We start from the raw sequence: 24377 nt of genomic DNA on the forward strand, positions 1-24377 counted from the left end.
AATCGCTTTAGTAGCGCAATTGTCATGGAAATAAGCACTTTAGCAGAATCTTTGTCAGGCAAAAGTGTAGGAAGATAGTATTTGGCATAAAATGTCTGGTTTAGGAGTATTAGTGTGGGCGCATGCTTTCCCATTTTTGTGTCTGGGTCTCTGTGTGTGTGTGTATTTGTGTGAATTTGTGTGTTTTTCTTTTGGAGAACACTATCTATGGCCAACCTGATTCCCTGGGTTGGAACAGGGAAGCATGGCTGTCTCACAGCGAGAAGTGAAATTCATTTGGGCCCTGACAAAAGCAGCAGTCACATTCTGACCACTCCATGGCCAACACTATAGGGAATCCCATTCCTATGGCTTTTCTCTCCTTTTATCATGTGGTTGGGCCAGATTCACACAGTGTTCTCAGGAGGACAGACAGTTCAAGACAGAGCTATACAGTATGTGTGTGTAGTGCCAGAAAAAAATAGTTATTTCCTTTCCAAAAAAGTTGAAAAGAAAGGTTTTGTTTGAGGAACGGAGTTCAATTTGCAGTGGTCTCTTAATTTTTGACCGTACTGTTCCTCACTCAAAACCTTCCTTTTCGTCTTTTTTGGAAAGGAAAGAAAAATGTGCATTGGTCTCGTAATTTTTTCCGGAGCTGTAGACTCCTAGAAAAAAGCATCCCTAAACTGTGGTTAAATCACAAAGGCACAACTAATTGTTTCTGTACCCATTTTGGTGTTAATGTGAAAATTAGGGTAGGGTCTAGGTTAGACATTACAGGTTAAATTTAGGGTTAGGACTTACATGTAGGCATACAACTTAGGTCATTGAACTTAGAGTTTGGATAATTGAAAGCAAAGCGATCAACTGCGCTATTGCCATTTAAATTGCCAAAGTGTGTGTGTGAGTATTACAAGTGTTACTGGATATTATTAGTGTAAGTCTGAATGGGGAAACATGAGCTGCTTGACTGGGTCATTCTCTTCTTGGCTACACACACTCACTCAAACACTCATTTCTATGTCTCTCCCTCAGGTTGTGTGTGAGGAGGTGAGACGTTTGGCCCCCACAGTTGGTCTCCACCATGACGGTGTGGTGTTCGGTTCGGATGACTTCTGCGCCAGCGTAGGTACTCTGACCCCTACTACGCCCTCCTCTCTCACCTGACCCCTCTCTTCTTTCTCTTCTTCTTCTCTCTATGCCCCCTCCTCTTCATTCTGATCTCTGCCCCTTCCTCATCCATGCTTTTCTGTCCCATCAAACATTGCTCTTTTCCTTCTCTTTTCATATAGTCATATATCCACATTATGTTTTTCTGTATGGTCAATCTTTCTATATCTTTGCACACCGGCCTTTGTGTCTTTTTCCAATAAACTGTATATAATATTCATAATTTTCATGGTCAAAAAATTATTGATAATATCATTAATGATTACTATGTATTTGTACTATTATTTTTCATACAAATAAAGACATTATAAAGAGGAGAAATATACACTGATCAGCCATAACATTATGGCCACCTGCCTAATACTGCGCATGTCCCCCTTTTGCCACCAAAACAGCCCTGACCAATCGAGGCATGGACTCCACTAGACCTCTGATGGTGTGCTGTGGTATCTAGCACTAAGATGTTAGCAGCAGATCCCTTTAAGTCGTGAGGTGGGGCCTCCATGGATCAGACCTGTTTGTCCAGCACATCCCACTGATGCTCGATTAGATTGAGATATGGGCAATTTGGAGGCCAAGTCAACACCTTGAACTTGTTGTTGTGTTCCTCAAACCATTCCTGAAACATTTTTGTTTTGTGGAGGGGCGCATTACCCGGCTGAAAGAGGCCAATGCCATCAGGGTAAATCGTTGCCATAAAAGGGTGCACATGGTCTGCAATATACAGTGGGGTAAACAAGTATTTGATACACTGCTGATTTTGCAGGTTTTCCTTGTAGAGGTCTGAACAAAAATCCAGAAAATCAAATTGTATGATTTTTAAATAATTCATTTGCATTTTATTACATGACATAAATATTTGATCACCTACCAACCAGTAAGAATTCCGGCTCCCACAGACCTGTTAGTTTTTCTTTAAGAAGCCCTCCTGTTCTCCACTCATTACCTGTATTAACTGCACCTGTTTGAACTTGTTACCTGTATAAAAGACACCTGTCCACACACTCAATCAAACAGACTACAACCTCTCCACAATGGCCAAGACCAGAGAGCTATGTAAGGACACCAGGGATACAATTGTAGACCTGCACAAGGCTGGGATGGGCTACAGGACAATAGGCAAGCAGCTTGGTGAGAAGGCAACAACTGTTGGCACAATTATTAGAAAATGGAAGAAGTTCAAGATGACGGTCAATCTCCCTCGGTCTGGGGCTCCATGCAAGATCTGACCTCGTGGGGCATCAGTGAACATGAGGAAGGTGAGGTGATCAGCCCAGAACTACACGGCAGGACCTGGTCAATGACCTGAAGAGAGCTGGGACCACAGTCTCAAAGAAAACCATTAGTAACACACTACGCCGTCATGGATTAAAATCCTGCAGTGCACGCAAGGTCCCCCTTCTCAAGCCAGTGCATGTCCAGGCCCGTCTGAAGTTTGCCAATGACCATCTGGATGATCCAGAGGAGGAATGGGAGAAGGTCATGTGGTGTGATGAGACAAAAATTTAGCTTTTTGGTCTAAACTCCACTCGCTGTGTTTGGAGGAAGAAGGATGAGTACAACCCCAAGAACACCATCCCAACCGTGATGCATGGAGGTGGAAACATCAATCTTTCGGGATGCTTTTCTACAAAGGTGACAAGACTACTGCACCATATTGAGGGGAGGATGGATGGGGCCATGTATTGCGAGATCTTGGCCAACAATCTCCTTCCCTCAATAAGAGCATTGAAGATGGGTCGTGGCTGGGTCGTCCAGCATGACAACGACCCGAAACACACAGCCAGGGCAACTAAGGAGAGGCTCCGTAAGAAGCATCTCAAGGTCCCGGAGTGGCCTAGCCAGTCTCCAGACCTGAAGCCAATAGAAAATCTTTGGAGGGAGCTGAAAGTCCGTATTGCTCAGCGACAGCCCCGAAACCTGAAGGATCTTATGGAGGAGTGGGCCAAAATCCCTGCTGCAGTGTGTGCAAACCTGGTCAAGAGCTACAGGAAACGTATGATCTCTGTAATTGCAAACAAAGGTTTCTGTACCAAATATTAAGTTCTGCTTTTTTGATGTATCAAATACTTATGTCATGCAATAAAATGCAAATTAATTACTTAAAAAATGTGATTTTCTGGATTTTTGTTTTAGATTCTGTCACTCATAGTTGAAGAGTACCTATGGTAAACATTACAGACTTCTACATGCTTTGTAAGTGGGAAAATCGGCAGTGTATCAAATACTTGTTCTCCCCACTGTAGCTCCGGTAGGTGGTACGTGTCAAAGTACCATCCACATGAATGGAAGGACCCAAGGTTTCCCAGCAGAACATTGCCCATAGCATCACACTGCCTCCGCCGGTTTGCCTTCTTCCCATAGTGCATCCTGGTGCCATGTGTTTTCTACCTAAGCAACACACACGCACCTGGCCATCCACGTGATGTAAAAGAAAACGTGATTCATCAGACCAGGCCACCTTCTTCCATTGCTCTATGGTCCAGTTCTGATGCTCACATGCCCATTCAAGGACTGCAGTTGTGGAGATGATTTGACCCAGTCGTCTAGACATCATTATTTGGCCCTTGTCAAAGTCGCTCAGATCCTTACGCTTGCCCATTTTTCCTGTTTCTAACACATGAACTTTGAGGACAGAATGTTCACTTGCTGCCTAATATTTCCCACCCACTGAGAGGTGCCATGATAAAGAGATTGCCAGTGTTTTTCACTTCACCTGTCAGTGGTCATAATGTTTTGGCTGATGAAACAAAAAAGATATGCACTTTATAATTCTGACTTCCTCTCTGCAGGTGCCACGCGGACTAAGAATGCCATGGAGCTGCTCTATGCCCGTCAGAAGGTGGTGGTAACATCAAAGGCCTTCGGGCTGCAAGCCATAGACCTGGTCCACATTGACTACAAGGACCAAGATGGTCTACAGCAGCAGGCCAGGGAAGGTGCTCTCATGGGCTTCACAGGTTGTTGAGACTTTTGCTTTTGTCTTTTTGTCTTTCTCTCTTTCATCTCTCTCTGGCTTTCTACCGCTCTCTGAAGGGCTGAAGTCCTGCCTTACTACTTTTCCTCTCCTACCAAAGTATTCCCATTGCTCCTGTGTTCCTTCCCTATTCTTTCTATATCCCTCTCTTTGTCCTCATTCTCTCCTTCTTTGTCTCCAGAATATATATATACAGCTCTGGAAAAAAATTAAGAGACCACTGCATCTTTTTCTTTCCTTCCACAAAAAGTCGAAAAGGAACGTTTTGAGTGAGGAACAGAAGGGAGACCACTGCAAATTGAACACTTCTGTTCCTCACTCAAAACATTCCTTTTCAACTTTTTTGGAAAGGAAAGAAAAAGGTGCAGTGGTCTCTAAAGTATAAAATATAATGTATGTACAAGTGGGATTAAAAGTTGTGCAGGTGCAAATGGCAATTCTCAATGGCATTCTGAATTTGCAGCTGTATACATTTTTCCTGTTTCTCTTGTGGTGTATACATGTAAATCTCTATCTCACTATCCTTTCCTCAGGCTATAATTTCATAAATGTTATGTGTCTTTTCTGGCTTTTTTATGCTTTAATAAGCAGAAAAAGTGGGTGTAGTGTTTGCTGTAGGAGCAGTGGGTGATACTCAGGCCTATAATGGAGTAGGACATGTGCACCGAAGGCAGTGGCTTGGTCCACAGGACCACCAAATGCCACCAAGCTTCCTTCTTACACCAGCTCCTTGTTCCTGTCATTTCTTTCATCCATCCCTAACCCTTAACCATGTGTCTCCCTCTCCTCTGTGAGGCTCACTCATGCCCTTATCCCTCACCTACTGCTCTCCCAGTCCCCATCCATCTCTCCAGTTAGTCAGTCATTACTCTATTCCATTCATTGATTCATTTGTTTATTTCACCATCCATCCAAACATTTATCCATTTATTTATGAATTAATCCATTCATTTGTTTATTCATTCATTAATCGTTTTAGCATCCATTTGTCCATCCAACACTTCTCTACTTCAAAGGCTCATTAGATATAGCTCATTCGACGTTTCATTACAGTTTAAAAGGTAACCTAAAACAAAGAGGAAATATAAAGGAGATGGAGAAATCCGCCACATCCAGTCACCGGTAATTCCCTTGTTTTCTCTGGAAATGAACCGTCCAGCTTAAATGCACATTTTGTTGTAATCTCAACTGTTCAGTTCCAACGAATCCCGTTTTGCACACAGTCATTTTGTTTTGTAATATTCTGGTCCGTTTAGGTAAGGGCTGCCCTGCCCATTCCTGGAGATCAGATGTGATTAACCTAACATAGCGTTTCATCCAGCAAATGTCTTTAATAATGTGCCCTCAATTAGGGTTGTGGAGAACACCTACAGTATGGTAGCTCTCTGGGAACAGGGCTCCGCAGGCCTGGTTTAGGTGTGATATTTCATGAGCGATAATGGTGGATGGATCAGAGACACTCCGTTCCAGTGGATTAGTAGGATGATTTTAAACCGAACAAAAGGCCAAGTAAAAATTGCTTGCCATTTGTTTTTTTTGCTAAGTCAGTAGTCCATGAGCGGACTCCCCATGTTGCCCTGAGACATACAGCGCGCGACTCGTCATGTTGCTCCTCAGCAAAGCATCTGTGCCAGTTGGGGGTGATTGTACTGCATTTTCTCTGACACACACACACGCACAGAGTCAATCTATGGCTGGTTGTTTAACATTGGATACACTCTCTTAATGGACCACATGCCAGCTGATTTCCCCCGACCTCGTTTACCATCGCTACTCTCTGGTGACACAGCTGAGAATATCTGCAATAGACACTGTTTACATTCCATGAGACAAGTACGAAGTGTGTGTGCGCCAAGTGTGTTCACGTTTTGCTAACCTGGTGGGGACAGTATAGTACAACATAGGGATACATATGCTTACTGCCACTTCTGCAAATTGTATCTTAATTTGACTTGCTTAATATTTTTCTTTTCCAATGATGCATCCCAATAGATTTATTACAACTCTCCATCCCAAGAAAAGGAAATGTATAGGTCTTTAAAAACAACGCACATCTTTGATGCACCTCACTTGTATTAATTTTGTATTATTATATAAGTCTTTTTTTTTATTAATGTGGTATTTAAAAATATATATATATATATTTAAAATGCAATAGGTCCTTAATTTCTAACAATGTTTGGTTATCTAATAATATCTTTCTATGAATCATGTTTTTAAGTAATTACTTTTTTGAAGGGATCATATGAACAGTGAGCACATCATTAACCAAATATTGTATAATCATAGAGGCTATAACTGGTCACTGCAGAAGCCTTTTCAAGGGCCTGAGCCCCATCCTGCAGCCATTTGTATGAAAACAGCTAAAATCTAATCGGTAGGTGTGGTTTGGTTTAAATTACTCTAAAAGAAAGTGGAGCAGTATATAGACATATTTTTGTAGCTTGCCTGTGAAATGTATTTGTCTCTCTGTGTCCACTCGTGTACTGTCTTACCGTAAAATGGTGGGCTTTTTTGCACTTATGCCAAACTGTTACGGCAGCAAATAATACATTTTGACACCTTGTCTGTAAAATAAAAAAAGTATTCTGTACTCAGAAAAATCAGTAGCAGTATCAAAGAGAGAAAACCTTTACTTAAATCTCAGTGGAAATGCAGACCTTTTTTATGGTACTTCTCTCTCGTCCTAGGGACCCTGCCCATCATTCGCCTGAGAGCACTTTACTAAATAGCAGTTCTCCAATAGGAAGCCAGAGCCACATGGCAGCCAGGGATTTGCTGGAAGGCCTGAGTGATACGTTTTTGAAGAGCCAATAGGGCTTGAGTGTGGGGACCCTGAGTCAAACTGCTTGTCAGTCTGTCACACTGCCGTCATCAGAAACACTCACACTCCCCTTCTTGTCTTTAACTCTGGCAGTGCCAGGATGGCTTGTACCAGCGCCAGTGACTGAGGAGGGAATGGGGCATATTCTGTTGTAGCTAACCCCCTCCCCACGTGTCTATCCTAGGGCAAGGAAGACACACACATCTCACACATGGGAGCAAGAACTCCTCTTTATGTTGTTTACACAACATGACCAGCCCTAAGGGAACATGCACACGGAGTCCACATGTCTACGCACACACAGACTAGCAAATCCCTCTGCGAAATCGCAGACAAGCGATAGTGGCATAAATGATAATTGTTTTTTTTTCTGTTTGAATATTCTTTTTTTTTTTTTTATTCAGAAACTCAAGTACCTCATTTAAAATATATTTTCTGTTTTACAACACGTCACCCTTAAAATATTCTGAAAAGGCTGATGCAGTTTACATTTTACTAATATAGCAGATAGTCATTATGTGACTTCAAAGAGCAGTAGGGCAATGCCTTGGACAAATGTATATTTTCACAATGTCCGCTCTGTGATTCAAATTAGCAACATTTCGGGAACATGCCCAACAACACTAACCGCCAGGCTTTCTGCTGCCCATGACTCTCGTTAATTAACCAGGGTGAGGGAGGCAGATGGTGGGGCTATCGTGTTGTTTTTTTCCTGGGCTGCTTTCTGCTAACCTAGCGCTAACTGCCTGCCTGCCCGACTGCCTGCCTGTTGGCGCTAACTCTTTTCTCCTCAGCTACGTTGAAGGATTTCTGGTGGGAGACAGAGCTAAGCCCTAAAGTGATGAGATCCAGCTGGCCACTGCCGGGGCCTGTCGCTCTCGCCAGACGTTTCATAACCTTAACTTATCACTACAAGTTTCATCCGCCCAATGTACACGGGATTATGTCAGGGCAGAACGCCGTTCGTTTGCTTCAAGACTTAACTCTAAGACTGAGGAAATAATGAAAAATGAGGATTGTGTCAGAATGGGTTTAAGTCTTTGTTAGTTGTGAAATCCAGACAGACAGAGGCCAAAAGGTAGTGTTTTTTGATCTTGTAGCACTTTCTTGTTTGACAGGTTGGGGATTATTTGGACTTGAACAGAACTGGTTGGTTGGGAAGAAGAGTATTATGCTCTTTTTTTAGTTTGGGAGAACAGAGATAGTGGAAATATCATTTTATTTTCAATACTGCAAGCTTCTACGATTAGGTTAATTGATTGTATACTAAACAGAAATATAAATGCAAGATTTGCTCTACATATATAAGGAAATCGGTCAGTTAGGACAATGGATTTTAGTTGACTGGGAATACAAATGCATATGTGAACCTCTGGGATCTTTTATTTCAGCTAAAACATGAAAAATGGGACTGAAATCCTTACATGTTGTGTACACATTTTTGTTTAGGTGTGCATTATACTATGGGAGCTGATTTATGTCAATATTATGACATAATAGCATTTTATTTATGTGTTTTGATTATACGTTTTTTTGACATCCTGTTCTTCCTGCGTGCCCCCGTCTGTGTGCGTATGTGTCTGTGTGTGTGTGTGCATTCCTCGAGCTCTCCCAGGCCTGTTTAGCAGCAGTCAGGGTTCTGTTCCAAACAGGTTCAGGCTCAGATTGAAGTGCAACTAAGCGTGCAGCAAAGTTTCTCCTCCACAGCCTCGATGCGTTCCCTCTGAGGGACAAAATGGAGGGGACACCCATGACACCCGTGATGCATCACTTCCTCTTGCACCCCCCTACACACGCACACACACAGACACACACACACATACACACACAGACCGTCTAAACCCAGACATATCAGTGGAATCCACACAAGCTCTTAAATACGGGCTTGTGACCAAAGCGCACACAGGCTGACAGAGAACACAGGCACCCCAGTCAAACACACACACCAGCAGAACACAAGGCTACTGATGTGCTTACAGCAAATGGGAATTGTATGTCTGGCCGCCAGATAAAGAGTGGTTTGTGGATAGCTACCTTCCGGTACAGCAGTGTAGATCTACAAAACATTGGAATTTAACAACTCAACTTTTTAGTCCACTCTATTAGGTACTCGTTGATTTTAATAGTGACAATCTTTTTTTTTTTTTTTTTTACAGAAATGTAATTTTAAAAGCCCAAATATTTCACATATTCTACCCAATAATCTTTCTTTGAGACACTGAACAATAATAACCTTTTAACTTTTACTAACTCCCACACAATAGGACTTACGGCCATAAACCGGAAAGTGACACAGTTAAAGCTCAATCATTAGACTGTGGCAGACTTTTCTTTATGCTTGTAAACTATATTTCTCCTTTTCTCTGTGTGCAGATGGGATTGATGAGTTATGTGCTTGAAGATGTTGTTGCCAAATGTGTATGCCTGAACAGTATAGGCTAACGTAATGTATACACCTCTTCCCTCTGCAGGGAAGCAGGTGATCCACCCCAACCAGATCCAGGCAGTGCAGGAGGAGTTTTCTCCCAGTCTTGAGAGAGTCCAGTGGGCTACAGAACTTATCGCTGCTTTTGACACACACCAAAAACAGGGAAAGGTAAATGTGTCCAGGAATGAACTGTGTCTTTATGACTTTAACAATGTTTATTAGTAACCCTTTAAGAAAATGTAACACAATTCATAGGATGACTTCAGTGTGTAAGTGTGTTAAAACTAGGCAGAAGGTTAGCTTAAATGTCAAGATCATTGTGCCAGTAAACAAAAAGTTGCTGGTTCTAATCTCTGAGCCGACAAGGTTAAAAACCTTGTCTTTATGTCGCTGATCAAGGTAGTTAACCCTAATTGCTTCCAGGTTGTTTAAGTAAATGTGAATGTTTGCTTATTTTACTTAACTTTAAAAGTAATGTACAAGTTGACTATCACTATTCCATAACATGCCAGGAAAATAAAAATACCTGAACACCATTTATTATTTGAGTTACACAGTCAGACACAAGTAAGTTAAATAATGCCATCTGATATGCCTACATTCTGTCCTTCCGTTTGCACACACCTCTTAATGTCTTTCTCAGTGTACACCCTGAAGAAATAAAGTACATCTAGGTGATTGCATGGTGAAGTGTGCAATTGGGTGGAGTGGAGGGGTAAATGAAGTGTTGAATATTATTGTTGCTAATTTAGTGCATGGTTGGCCCCTGTTTGTTGTACTCAGTGGGCTGTATCTCTGTGGTGGGAGAGGCTAGGGTGGGTAGTATGCAATCTGCCTCACACCGCTCCGTTGTCAGACCAGCCCCTGCTCTGCTGACACTAAGCGTCGCCCGAGGGACCTATCCTAACCAGCTGCAGTGTGTGTTTGTGTGTGTGTGTGTGTGTGTGTTTGTGTGTACTTGACTAAGAGGTGTGAGCTGAGAGCCGATTCGTTCTCATTGTCTGGCCCAGCTGAGTTGGTTTCTTCCCGATCATTAGCAGCAATGACTGGCTGTGAAGTTGTAGACAGTGTCTTCTCATTCCTACCTGTGCAGATTTAGAAATGCTTCTCTTTTTGTTTTGATCATACAGTTATATTAATTATTTCTATACACAAACTTTATTTTCCATCATTCTTTATTGTCTTCTACAACAATGTAGTATGCATCTGCTAATAATAAGAGATGTGTGACATTTTGCAACTGTAATGAACCCTTTTATTAGAACGCCTTACATCATTTTCCAAGCAAGGAATTGCAAATAAATAACAATATTAGCAACATAAATAAATGAAAATTGATTTTTCAAAGCCATTTTCATAGCAGCAGTTGTCACAAAGTGCTTATACAGTATGATGGCACAACAGATACTCAGCCTAAAACGCCAAAAGAGCAAGCAATGAGATGTTAAAGAGCACCACAAAATAAGGAAACACCACATATAAAAAAGGTGTCTGAAGCAAGTTATTCTATGAAAAATAATGGGGTAATTCTAGTGGCCCTTTTGCAGAATATCTGAAGATTTACTAAAATATGTCAGTCATTTTTGGTATATAGAAGTAGTAATACATTTTTATTATGCTTCTTATCCTTGTAATTATCAATCACATTAAATATTTCAGTTTTTTTTCTAGATTGCCATGTTAACACATTATATGATGCAGTATTTCTGGCCATTGCCTTAAAGAATCACCATGCCCTTTAATCACTTAGTTAATGGACACATACTAAGGATGTTACTTGGTGTAATGGTGGTGCAACATATAGATACAGAATAAACAAAATCTGAAAATGTACATAGAATTCCTATATAAAATGGGTGATGAGCATATTTGTGCAGTTTAATTTAAAAATATATATATATTATATATTCCAGATTATAGGGACAGACATATAATTTTGTTCAGACAGAAAACGGCACATTATTTTAACCATTTATTGGAGACATGAATAACAATAATTTGCATGTCTTGGCATTTGGTTCTGCTCCTCTGGGGTACCTTGCTGCCATCACATGATCGTGTATAGGATACTACCAATAAGGATAACAACACCATAATATCATAGCAATCACTAAAGCCAATGAGCAAGGTATGCAGTACTGTTCCACCCCACAAAAGGAAACAGAACAAAACAGGTGCAGGCAGAGGTGGTGGGTGGGTTTGCACCCGCATGCAAGTAAGACCAGGGCGCATCAGACTGAGTGAGTAACCTGACAATTAAATAGTCAGTGTGAAACCTGATATTGTGATAGGAGCGATTCCCGGCATCAGGTGATACATTGCTGACCAATGATCCAGTCAGATTTTCTGTCTGAACTGGCTATGCTAATTTCTGGCAAATGTCAGATGGGTGTGTCCATCTTTAGTCAAGTGGACCTGTCTCATATTTGTATTGGTTTAGTGCCGAATGACTATACTAATGCAAGCTACAATGAAAAAGATTGGCTACTGTGGGGTTCTAGAGAAGACATGGGACAGTGTGTTAGAAATACCCAGGATTATGTCTCAAAGTAATCAGACCCAAATGGCCACCATTAGGATCCTCTGTGTTCTCTTATGTGTTTTGCTTAACACATTGTTCAATTCATGCATTGATTACAAAGAAAGATCCTGTGAACACATTAGTTTTGAGATATACACTACTATTCCAAAGTTTGGGGTCACTTAGAAATGTCCTCGTTTTCGAAAGAAGAGCAATGTTTTTGTCCATTAAAATCAAATTGATTTAGAAAAACAATGTAGACATTTTTCATATTTTAAATGGCTGTTGCAGCTGGAAACTGTAGATTTCAAATGTAATATATACTTAGGCGTACTGAGGTCCATTATCAGCAACCATCAATCCTGTGTTCCAATTGTATGTTGTGTTTGTTAATCCAAGTTTATCATTTTAAAAGGCTAATTTATCATTAGAAAACTCTTTTGCAATTATGTTAGCACAGCTGAAAACTTTTGTGCTGATTAAAACAAAGGACTTTCTTCTGAAACTTGTCAGTCTGTTCTTGTTCTGAGAAATGAAGGCTATTCAATGCAAGAAATTCCTAACAAACTGTACATTTCGTACAATGATTTGTACTACTCTCTTCACATAACAGCACAAATTGGCTCTAACCTGAATAGAAAGAGGAGTGGGAGGCCACGGTGCGCAACTGAGCAAGAGGACAAATACATTAGTGTGTCTAATTTGAGAAACCGATGCCTCACAGGTCCTCAACTGGCAGCTTCATTATCTTGTACCTGCAAAGGACCAGTCTCAACATCAACAGTGAAGAGGCGACTCCAGGATGCTGGCTTTCTAGGCAGAGTTGCAAAGAAATACATGTTTTTGGCTGGCCAATAAAAATAAAAGATTAAGATGGACATAGAACAGATATTAGGCAAATGAAAATGTTCTTATCTCGAAAAGCAGAAATGTTATGGACAGACAAAGTTTAGGATGTTCGGATTACAAAGAAGAACATTTGTGAGATGCAGACCAAATTAAAAGATGCTTGAGGAGTGCTTGACATCACCTGTCAAGCATGGCAGAGGTAATATGATGGTCTGGGGGTGCTGTGATGGTGGTAAAATGGGAGATTTGTGCAGGGTAAAATGGATCTGGAAGAAGGAAGGCCAGTTTCCTCCTACAACAGGACAATGACCCAATGCCCAGCTCCCAACTATGCAAGAACTATTAAGTGAAGAAGCAGTCAGCTGGTATTCTGTCCATAATGGATTGGCTAGCACAGTCACTGGATTTGAACTCTATTGAGCTCTTGTGGGAGCAGCTTAACCGTATGTTACGTAATAAGTGCCCATCAAACCAATCCAAGTTGTGGGAGGTGCTTCAAGAAGCATCAGGTTTGGCCTCAGGCGAAGGTTCTGCATCCGTCCTGTTGCTTCTTGATCTTAGTGCTGCTTTTGACACTATTGATCACTCCCTTCTCTTAGAGAGACTGGAAACCCATATCGGGCTACATGGACATGTTCTAGCCTGGTTTAAATCTTATCTGAAAGATATCAGTTTGTTAGTGTGGATGGCATATCCTCTGACAAGTCAAAGGTATGCTTTGGTGTTCCTCAAGGCTCGGTTCTGGGCCCATTATTCTCACTATATATGCTCCCTCTGGGCGGTGTAATCTAAAATCGCAATGTAAACTTTCACTGTTACGCTGATGACACACAGTTATATATTTCAAAGAAGCATGGAGAAACCCCTAAATTAGCTACTTTGGAAGCATGCTTTTCAGATATTAGGAAGTGGATGACAGAGAATTTCTTGCTCTTAAACTCAAGGAAAACAGAAATGCTTGTTTTAGGACCCAAGAAACAAAGAGCGTTGTTAGCAGATCTCACTGTGAACCTCGACGGCTGCATGGTCGTATCCCAAAAAACTGTAAAAAACCTTGGCGTTACCCTTAACCCTGACCTCTCCTTTGAAGAACATATAAAATATGTCTGGAGTTGCTTATTTTCATCTTCGAAACATTGTAAAAATTAGAAACTTTCTATCAAAAACTGATGCAGAAAAATGTATCCATGCTTTCGTTACTTCTAGACTAGATTACTGCAATGCTCTTCTCTCTGGTTATCCAGACAAATTAATAAATAAACTTTAATAAGTGCTGCATACGGCTGCTAGAATCCTAACTAGAACAAAAACATTTGAACACATTACTCCTGTCCTAGCGTCCTTACACTGGCTGCCTGTTATGGTTAGGGCTGATTTTAAGGTTTTACTCTTAACCTATTAATCAATACATGGACTTGCTCCTACTTACCTTGCTGAAATGATCCAGCCATACATACCTACACGTAACCTACGATCGCAAGATGCAGGCCTTTTAATTGTACCTAGAATTTTTAAACAGCTGGCGGCAGGGCCTTTTCTCATAGAGCTCCACTACTGTTGAATGATCTGCCAATTAAGGTTAAAAATGCAAACTCAGTGCAAACTTTCAAGTGTCTACTAAAAACTAATCTCTATAGCACAGTTTATAATCAGGTGTAGCCTGGCCCGGGGGCGTGAAGGTGACCAGTAGGCTTGATACTGTCCACCCTTGCTGTCTTGCCAGGTGGGCTCTCGTCGCCACTGGGATGCCCTCCCTCCAATGCCTTTCAGGGGAAGAGTCACTGGCTTGTTGTTGACTCTCTGTTGCACACTTGTGCAATTGGGCTGTACGCTGCTGGCAATATTCGGCCCTCATTCAGGGGGGTTGCGGTTGGTGGGTGTCCCTTTGGTTGATGCCTGGCAATGTGGGTGGATTGATTTCCTGTCTGTTGGGCCCTGTCCGGGGCCTCCCCTGGGTAGGGCCACAGTGTCGCCGGACCCCCCCCGTCCCAGTTCCAAGGTGTTACGCTGCTATATTATTGTGCTGGGGTATATGAGGAATGCACTTCTAACTTTTCTCAGTCTCCTCCAGTTTTACATTTTAGGAGGAGATGAGGTCCTGGACTCTTAATATCTCACCCGGCACAGCCAGAAGAGGACTGGTCACCCCTCTGAGCCTGGGTCCTCTCTAGGTTTCTTCCTTAAATTCGGCCTTCTTAGGGAGTTTTTCCTAGCCACTGAAATCCAACACTACTGTTGTTTGCTCCTTGGGGTTTAAGGCCGGGTGTCTCTGTAAAGCACTTTGTGACAACTGCTGTTGTAAAAAGGGCTTTATAAATACATTTGATTGATTGATTTGGTTAAATTTCTTCAGATTACCTCAACAAATTAAAAACTAGAATGCTAAAGGTCTGCATGGCTGTAATGGGTGCAAAGATTCCTTGATAGAAGCAAAGTTTAAAGGACACAATTTTTATTTAATTTAAGAATCATTATTTCTAACCTTGTTAGACTATATTTCCTATACATTTTGCTATAGGCTATTCCTTGTATGTTTTTTTGGAAAACAAGGACATTTCTAAGTGACCCCAAACTTCTGAATGGTAGATTTGAATGAAGAAAAACATAGGGGCTAGTTACTCTAAAACTAAAGTGACGCTTTGTCCTCTCTTTGACTTTTATGTCCCCGGAAATGTTCCAGACATTTGAAGCGACAGGTTGATGGCTTGATGGATTTGCGCTGCTGTGCTGGCGTGCGTGGACATCCTGGGTTGTTCTTGATTCCTTGCCTCTTCTACTTCGTTGGATTAATCTTAATAAACTAACAAGTTGTAAGCCACCCTAATGATGATATCCACCTGTCAAGCCTTATCCATTGAGGACAGATGAAGAGAAGATGAGGAGAGCAGCATTCTCATGTGCCTGTTCATTACTTCCTGAAAAATCTAAGCTTATGATTGGTTTAACCACACGCTACAGGGACTTTTCGTATAATGTACCAATCTTTCCCTTTCAAATCCATGAAGGAAATAGAGGTTACCGGTATTAGTTTTTCGTCCATATTGCAATGTTTTCCTGAATAAATATGATGATGGAAATAATATGATGATAAATAGAATGGTACATTTCTAATTTGTGCACTGGAGTTTGATTAACTTTTAAACTACCACTTCTAATAGTTTGATTGTTGTAGCAGTCCTTTGTTCGATTATGACCGACGTTTCAAACTTTACATTCTTTATTGTAATTAAGGGTATCTGCAAAATGCCTGCCATAAAATTAAGGGTATCTGCAAAATGCCTGCCATAAGCGGTAGGTATGGTTGGTGTCAACGTTTGATTTATCGTCCCATCTCTTGTGAAGATTCTCCCGTATTCACCACTGACCTCTTCTTCTGTCTCCAGGGTGCCTTCACCTTCCGGGGCAGTATGATCGACATGCCGTCAGTGAAGCAGGCTCAGAACATCATAACGCTTGCTGCCGTCACTGGGAATTGAGGAGCTCAGCAAGAAGAGTCGGGGATAGGAATGGAATGGAGTGGAGTGGAATGACAGGAGGGAGAAACCAACTGAGAAACAGTGAGACAAGTCACTTTTCTGTGTGCCCCGGCATTTGCTTGAGGAGATGGCATACCACCAGAAAACCCCAAATGTATGACCTTGTGGATTTACAGCACCATTTAATTATACATTTTACTGATGTTGATGTGTTTTATCATTGTGTTCATTAAATAAAAAATTAAATATTTTACAGTACCTCTAAATGGAATGTATTTGATTCATTTTGTCAATCTTTAACACAGGTTTAAGAGTTGATGACAATGTTTTAACCGTAGGGGCCAATTGGGCCGAGCTGAGCTACACAAGCCCTGCCCTGGTTTCACATGCACCATTGTTGCTAGAGCCAGGCAGGAAAGGCAACATCTGAGAAGTAAATACCCAAGCTAGCAGAGGGTACCTGGCATGATTATGAAAAGGCTGTTTATAAACTACCATGATTTTCATGATAACAATCATGGAAAAATACTACAGTACATCCTGTAGTATAATGTGGTACACTAGAATCCTAATTACTAATAGTCTGAGAAAAAGTACTATAAAGTCTGCAAAAACACAAATACATGCCCCCTGCCACTTCGAGGTCAGGACGGAAGCTCACCCGCCTTCAGTGTCCAGGCAGCTGAGGAAAAGGCTAAACAAACATGACAAGACGCGCTTGTTCCTCCATTCAGACTGGGCACTGTGGGCACAAATATGCACATACTCTCTTTCTTACACAGACACTCTACAAGGGCAGCACAGACTCCTTCAAGCCCCAGGCTTCAACTCTCAGCCCCTAAGCTTTTCCACATCAAAGCTCTGTTTGCTGAAGAGCCTCAATGCATTTACTTGAAGCAACAATCTGAGATGTTATTTTCTTCAGTCTTCTCAGTGTGTTTGGGGTCTTTGTTTATGGATTGAGGGCTGTATGAATACGACTGAACTGGGCATGAGGCCCTCGCTAACCTCCAGCCCAGAGATGCACACTCACAGAAGCCAACATGCGCCAACATGTACATACCCAACATCCCTCTCTCTTTCTCCCATATACAAACACATGATATCTCTCACCAAAAAACACACATGCAGATACTTTCAGGGGTGAACTGGCAGTTTGCCAGCAATGCCAGATGGACTGGTCCATTTTTAGCCTAGTGGGATTGTTGAATCTGTGTAACACTTTCATTAACAGCTCAGATCTACATGGTGGGATGGGCAAAAGGTACGTTGTTGTAAAATATACTTTATTCTTGGCATGATTTGCTCATGGGAAAAAACACGACAAGGGATTCTATAAGAGATTTAATGTTTGATATAAAATGAGACATGCAGCAAATACAGTACAATGACTTCATAAAGACATAACAATCACTAGATTAGATGATTCAACTTTATTAACAGTACAAGTAAAGTACAACGAAATCCAGTTTGCGTCTAACCAGAAGTCCAAACAGAGGAGGGCAGAAAATTTTGTATTAAGTATATGTACAGCTCTGAAAAGAATTAAGAGAAAAAAGTTACCTTTTTTTTTCCTTTCCAAAAACATTGAAAAGGAAAGTTTTGAGTGAGGAACCGAAATGTTCAATTTGCAGTGGTCTCTTAATTTTAACCCTTCTGTTCCTCACTCAAAACCTTCCTTTTCAACTCATTTGGAAAGGAAAGGAAAAAGGTGCAGTGGTCTCTTAATTTTTCTGGAGCTGTATGTGCAATTGATGCAAATGCAATTCTAAATGTGCAGTGGAAGTTTACTCATTTACTGGAAATGTACAAGTATAAAATATAATGTATGTACTAGTGGGATAAAAAGTTGTGCAAGTGGCAATTCTCAATGGCATTCTGAATTCGCAATCGAGGCAAATCGAAGGAGTAGGGTAGCATGTGCAACTGAAATGCAGGGATAGCTTCGCACTACTTATTATTAATTAGTGTAGCCAGTTCAGTCAGGAAACCCAGAGTGGTAATTGGTCAGCAACGCATCAGCTTATTCAGGATCGCTCTTATAACATGTCAGATTGCAACCTGTCTATATAACCATCAGGTTACTCATTCAAGCGGTTGTTGAGCTTGTACTAGCATGTGTGTGCACGCCCACCCACCACCCCTGCCTTCACCTGTCGATTCTGTGTTCCTTGTGGGTGGGATTGGTACTGCATACCTTGCTCATTGACATGGGAATTGCCTAAATAATAACATAGGTATGTTGTTGTGGTAGTATCGTATACACAATCATGTGATGGCAATTAGTTACCATAAAGGAGCAAAACACAACAAGGGATTCTATAAGAGATTTAATGTTTGATTTAAATGAGACAAGCAGCAAATACAGTAAAATGACTTCATAAAGACATAACAACCACTAGATTAGGTGATTCAACTTTATTAACAGTACAAGTACAGTACAACGAAATGCAAATGGAGTGATAGCCATACATCTTCAATCTCCCACCTTACCATCACCAAAGCACCCCCAGACTATCACATTGCCTCCACCTCATTTGACATGGTGTCAAGCACTCCTCCTGCATCTTTTTATTTAGTCTGTGTCTCACTTATGTTCTTCTTTGTGATTCAATAAAAAAATGTACAGTTTCTAGCAAATATATTCATTTACAACATTAACAATGTCTCCATTGTATTTCTGTTCCATTTGATCATCTCAAACTGTACATATACTACATTGTATATACAAATCTACTGTTTCTGTCTTCAAACTCATAAACATAACTCCTTTGACTGAGAACCTCCCATTAGAACTCTCCTCTCGAGTTCTTTTAAAAACTAAACAAATAGCCTCTGAGGTTACTGGATTTAACAAACTGTAACCTGAAGGTCAGTATTTAATTACACAAATGGTACATCAAAGAAAACTCATCCAACATGACCCTCTAAATGACTCAGATATATTTTTCTGAGAAATTCTTAGAAATGCCCAGGATAGATTTTTGCTTCCACTCTGTTCCTGAACACTGACCTGTTTGACATTTTCCCATATTATTTTCTAACTGCTGTGACACAGCAACTGACTGTGTGGACTGAAGGATAATTCTTGAGGTGTTGAATTGTTGATGTTGCCTTTGGTGGCCATAGTAATGAAACAGCAAAACTCTGTGTGTGTGTGTGTGTGTGTGTGTGTGTGTGTGTGTGTGTGTGTGTGTGTGTGTGTGTGTGTGTGTGTGTGTGTGTGTGTGTGTGTGTGTGTGTGTGTGTGTGTGTGTGTGTGTGTGTGTGTGTGTGTGTGTGTGTGTGTGCGTGCACGTGTTAGACTCGCTGCTGTACAATCTATTGTGTCTGGAGCAGGCTCTCAGGTCTGTGCCAGGCCAAAGCCAGACAAAAAGATCGAAGCCACCACTGTGCCCAGCCAAAGCCCCAACAATAAGCTGCCTCCTTGGCATTTAGCCATGTATCTCACCATTTCTTTCTTTCTCTCTCAGTCACTCTTTCACCTCTTTCTCACTTCATCCCACTTGCTTTACCTTTCACTCTCATTTAGTTTAGATTTTGTCATGGTGCTCTGTTTGATTTCGACTAAATCTCATTTTCCACCTGCTATTGTGCTCTATGATTGGGAGACAGAATTGTCTGGAATTCACTTCTATTTACCCTACAAATGGGATCAGAGACCTCCCTCTGAAGTGTTTGGGTGTGTTCAAGTGTCTTCAGTTCGAATATATAAGTGTTTCGTTATTGATACGAAGGCTTGTTCATGTGTTCAAATAGTTTATTCATTAACATTTTGTAGAATGGATCATGCACAAATGGGGTCACAAAATCTAGTACTCTTTCCCCAAAGTCCCTGGTTTTCCAGAAAACAAAGAATAAGATTTCTGGGAATCAGGGCGAGGGAAAAAAGTCCGGAATGCTGGATGTTTGCAACCCTAAACACAATGGTGGTTCATTGGAAGTGTTGAATATTACTAAACATATTTAACACATTTACAATTTGAAATTATAATGATTCTTATGGATCCCACTGCAGAAATGGGAAAACTCACATTTCAACTGGCTCTGAGTTTGCCTTGATTATAAATTAAGTTGTTCAAACCCTGTATGCTGATTGGCTGAAAGCCACACCACAAGTTTGATTTTATAGCAATAAAGCTAAGGTATCAGGTAACTCCTTGTGCCGTATTGCTTAGTTATAAATGTACATAGAACCCCAGGAATGCAGAAACATTATTTAGTCCCTAGTGGAACAACCCATCAATTCTCTGAACACTGTATACCTGGTTGTGTGGCCTGTACCAAGACTCAATGGTAGCATGTCTGCCTTTACCCCGGAAAGGCACATTTTCTTAGAGCCTATAGAAAATGTAGACTGCAGTTGCAGGTTAAGGTGGTACGGAGATCCATCTAAATTAACTCCACCCTGTCTATTGCATTTATGAACTAACACTTGCTATGTTTACTCTTTGTAATGTCCTTCCAGCACTAACTTTTACCAATAACTAATAATTGAGTAGTATGTACTTACTACTACTAAGTTACATGGTTGTTCCCCTATCTTAAAATGTATGCACTACCTGTAAATCACTCTGAATATGAGCTTCTGCAAACTAAAATGTACATTTGTGTCTGAGTATAATAACACTGCAGCCTGGAAACCTAACTTATTCCATCATGTTTAAAGTGTTACTATAGTGAAATTGACATCAGACATCAATGAAGGCTACTTTGCTCCATCTTACCCTGTAGATAACCTTCTTTTTAAACTGTTCAGGTTGTTTAGGTTATATGTATGTCTGCTGAATCATTTAATCATACTTCTAAGTACTTATTTATGTGAAATGGTTGTTTTCCAGAACTAAAAGCTCAAGTTGCATTTAGCAAATCAGTACTCAGTTAATAACGTTGATGGGTGAAAGGAACAGGGCTACTTAGGAATGGGACTTGTAATTGATTTGAGTGACATCTTTGTAAATGCCTCTCCTTCACTCCCGCCTATCTATTCTGTGTAATTCTTCAAGACATGTCTATTATAAAACTGACAATCTTCCCAGCCCGGGTGACGAGAGATTTATTTAAATACATTTTGCTGGTATTCCCAGAGAGAGTAAATTACAATTAACACTGTTATAACCTCAACAAAATGGAGACGAAAATCTATTATGCTGGAAGCGCTGTTAGCCCCGATTATATTGGTTACGATTGCTTTTATAAATTATGGCGGTTCGACACAGCGGATAACACGCATGTATGCAAAACAGTGTCAGATGAAAATTAAAACGAAATGTTTTACATATTTTTACATTAATCTCTATGGGACCCGGGTGGCAAAGACGGTTTTATTTGCTTAATTTCCCGCCCGGGGATGCCTAAATAACGACGTTATTGTTTTAATAGTGTGCTAATGACAATATGTGACAAACTAATTTCAACAAAAGATTATTCCCACGCAATAAAAAAGACTAGTTTATGTTGTAGGGGCTGTAATTCGGGACCACACAGTTGGACAATTAAATTCTTAGTGATTTTAAGACGTGTAACATGAAAAGGATTTGATGAGACAATGTTACATTTATTGGGATTTAACTCGTTAACTTTACAATTTCTTATAATTTACAGCAATTCAGAATTTTTGTATCAGCTCCTTGAGATACGCTCTGGAGAAGACCTGTTACAGTGGTCTCACTTTCTGTGGTGAGAGGTACTTTCATAGTAATAACCTTTTTGGAGTGAAAATTATATTTTTTCTTTAATTCGCTTTTTCCTATAATTCTCTATTTCTTATGTAACGACTCAAAAACGAGTTCTATTTAGGCTATAGATGTTAACAAAACTAGACAAAAATGAATCCCTAAAAACGAATTAGCTATACTCGCGCAAGATAAAATATTTGTATAGTAGCCTGTGCTCTAAATAGGTTAAGTAAATTATTATTTATGAATAAACTGACAGTTTTCTTCCAAAATAATTATATTTCATAAATATTTAATTTATGTTGGTATTATTTGTTTTTTTAAAACAAATTTAGGCTTAGACTACTTTAGTTGTTAGATCTCTATTTAAAATGTTATTCACAGTAAGCCATTTGGTATCAATCTGCAGTGGTCCCTTTGGTGCTTTGGCGCATGTTGGACCATCACTAACTTCATTTGGAGAGGTCTATTGTCTGTGAGTAAATACGTGTCAGTCAGTGCAGCAGAGGCCGACTGGCGCACGGAGCAGGGCGGCTCAAATCCGGGAATCATTGTGGACAAAATGTTCCAAAAGTGACTGCATTGTCTCAGTTGGCTGTTTCATAGTCTATCAAATAATTTCCTAATTTATACCCAACAGACCAGGTTTTAGGCTAAATAAAATTACCAGTTGTACGATTTTTTATCTTAATGATAGCGTATCTTTGTCTCTGTGTGCACGTGTCTGTTATGGTAAAACCACATTTACCATCAGTGGACTGCAACGTGTGAAGTTCGCATGATTGGGACAGACGAGTCCCCTCTCTCACAGCCCAGCCCCAGAGTCCTCGGGCCCTGACTCCCCCTAACTCCTCTCCCCTTAACGGGCACAGATCAAAGGCCGGCCAGGCCCCGGCGGATCCCACAAAACCCGGCTGCTTTGTCTGCTGTTGCTAGGAGGCTAGTAAACTGAGGCAGGGTGTCGGGGCCAATGGTAATGAGAGTCGTTACAGTGTGACAATGTCTCCGACTTTTCATTTTAATATATTGGGCTTCGATGTAGCCGAGGTTATATTGCTAGTCAGATCTGGAGGCCCTTTTATGGAGCGCTCAAGAACTTTGCTGGCACCAACTGTTGTTTGCTCTGTGACGACATGATATATAACTAGGAATCTTCGAAATTTGGCAGTATTTCAACTTCAGATTATTCCCAAATTCACCCTTCACTGATTTAACGTTTTCGGGTTAAATTCATTAATGTTGGTATGCATTTTAGTGTTTTATTTCTAACATAAGGAAATTTTGTTTTTTATTAATCAAGTGGTATATAATGTGATTATGAATTTCATTTCTGCCTATGTCTAATGGTATAGGTCATCTTAAATCAATTGCACTAATTGATAGGCCTACTGATGAAATAATAATTGGTAATTGTTTCATTAGTTAAATGCTGATTTCAGAAGTCAAATATTTTGTACAAAATGTGTATAAAGCTGATGCAGTCTCTTCAATCATCCATATGTTCAATACAATATTTTGTGATCCATTGGATTGTTGCCCATTGGTCAGTCGACATTGAGGACAGCAGCCTATAGGCAAACTGCATGACAGTGACATTTCTCATATTCCTATTAAGATGAAGTTATCCACAGGTCTATGGTGAATTTGGATACTTGAAACTCTTGCGTAGCGTGATGACACCGGGCCTGGGTGCAAGCTGTCCTTACAGGCCTTACAGGATACGCCAGTGGTTCAAAAGCGCTTGCGTCCCCAGTCAAAATCCAGGAGAGGTGGGCTGGAATTATAGTGTCCATATATGGTTGCTTTAAAGAAGGTGTAAGTTTAGTGACCGGAAGTAGCCTATATGGGAACAGTTGGCATGCTAGTTGTTCATGTGGCCTTCCAGTCTTGTTTGAGATATAGTTAACTTTTCTTCATATTGAACCCATAAAAATGCTATCTGTAAATTAATCAGACTTTTGGGAGTTTGATAATGGACAGCAATGACAAAAATAGTTCCGTTATCGTTTAAATGTGTTTGGTTTATTGCTGTTCTGCTCCACGCTGCAGAAATGTGACGGTTCGCATTCAGACATAAACAGGCCAGTGTTGACATCTATGGACACAATCCTCACTGCGTGCTATGAACGATGAGAAGATAGGGGAGAAAGTATGCTATCCCTCAATCCTCCGGAGATAAAATGTCTGAAAGGGATCTTCCGCTATCCGGGGTAGAACTATGAAGGATGGGTTCTATGTGGAGCCTAAAGGAGTTCTAGTTGAAACAAAAAGCATTATAATTGGAATTAAATGGGTTCTACCTGTAATCCAAAAAAGGTTATTTCACAGGTATGGCCTAATAACGAATTGGAACCTTTTTTGTTAAATAATGTAAGTGCAATATGGGGACTATACAAGCAAGAATTAATTTGCTGGCCTAGGAGTAGCTTAATTGTGTTCAGATGTGGATACATTCGTATTTATTTATGTATCATA

The 24377-nt window shown here is 40.5% G+C and overlaps 1 protein-coding gene across 6 annotated transcripts in view; it reads left to right on the forward strand.

Moving 5' to 3' along the window:
• clybl (citrate lyase beta like) overlaps nucleotides 1-16482 on the forward strand; it is a 130354-nt gene extending 113872 nt beyond the window's left edge. For all 6 annotated transcript variants that reach the window (XM_013137678.4, XM_034286721.1, XM_034286723.1 and 3 more), the window contains 4 exons: nucleotides 1015-1108; nucleotides 3942-4109; nucleotides 9422-9546; nucleotides 16132-16482. In XM_013137678.4, coding sequence (XP_012993132.2) covers nucleotides 1015-1108; nucleotides 3942-4109; nucleotides 9422-9546; nucleotides 16132-16224 — 480 coding nt within the window. In that variant the 3' untranslated portion in view covers nucleotides 16225-16482. The remainder of the gene's footprint in view (nucleotides 1-1014; nucleotides 1109-3941; nucleotides 4110-9421; nucleotides 9547-16131) is intronic.
• The last annotated feature ends 7895 nt before the right edge of the window (nucleotides 16483-24377 follow it).

This window comes from Esox lucius, chromosome 16 (assembly GCF_011004845.1).
Source record: "Esox lucius isolate fEsoLuc1 chromosome 16, fEsoLuc1.pri, whole genome shotgun sequence".
NCBI lineage: Eukaryota > Metazoa > Chordata > Actinopteri > Esociformes > Esocidae > Esox > Esox lucius.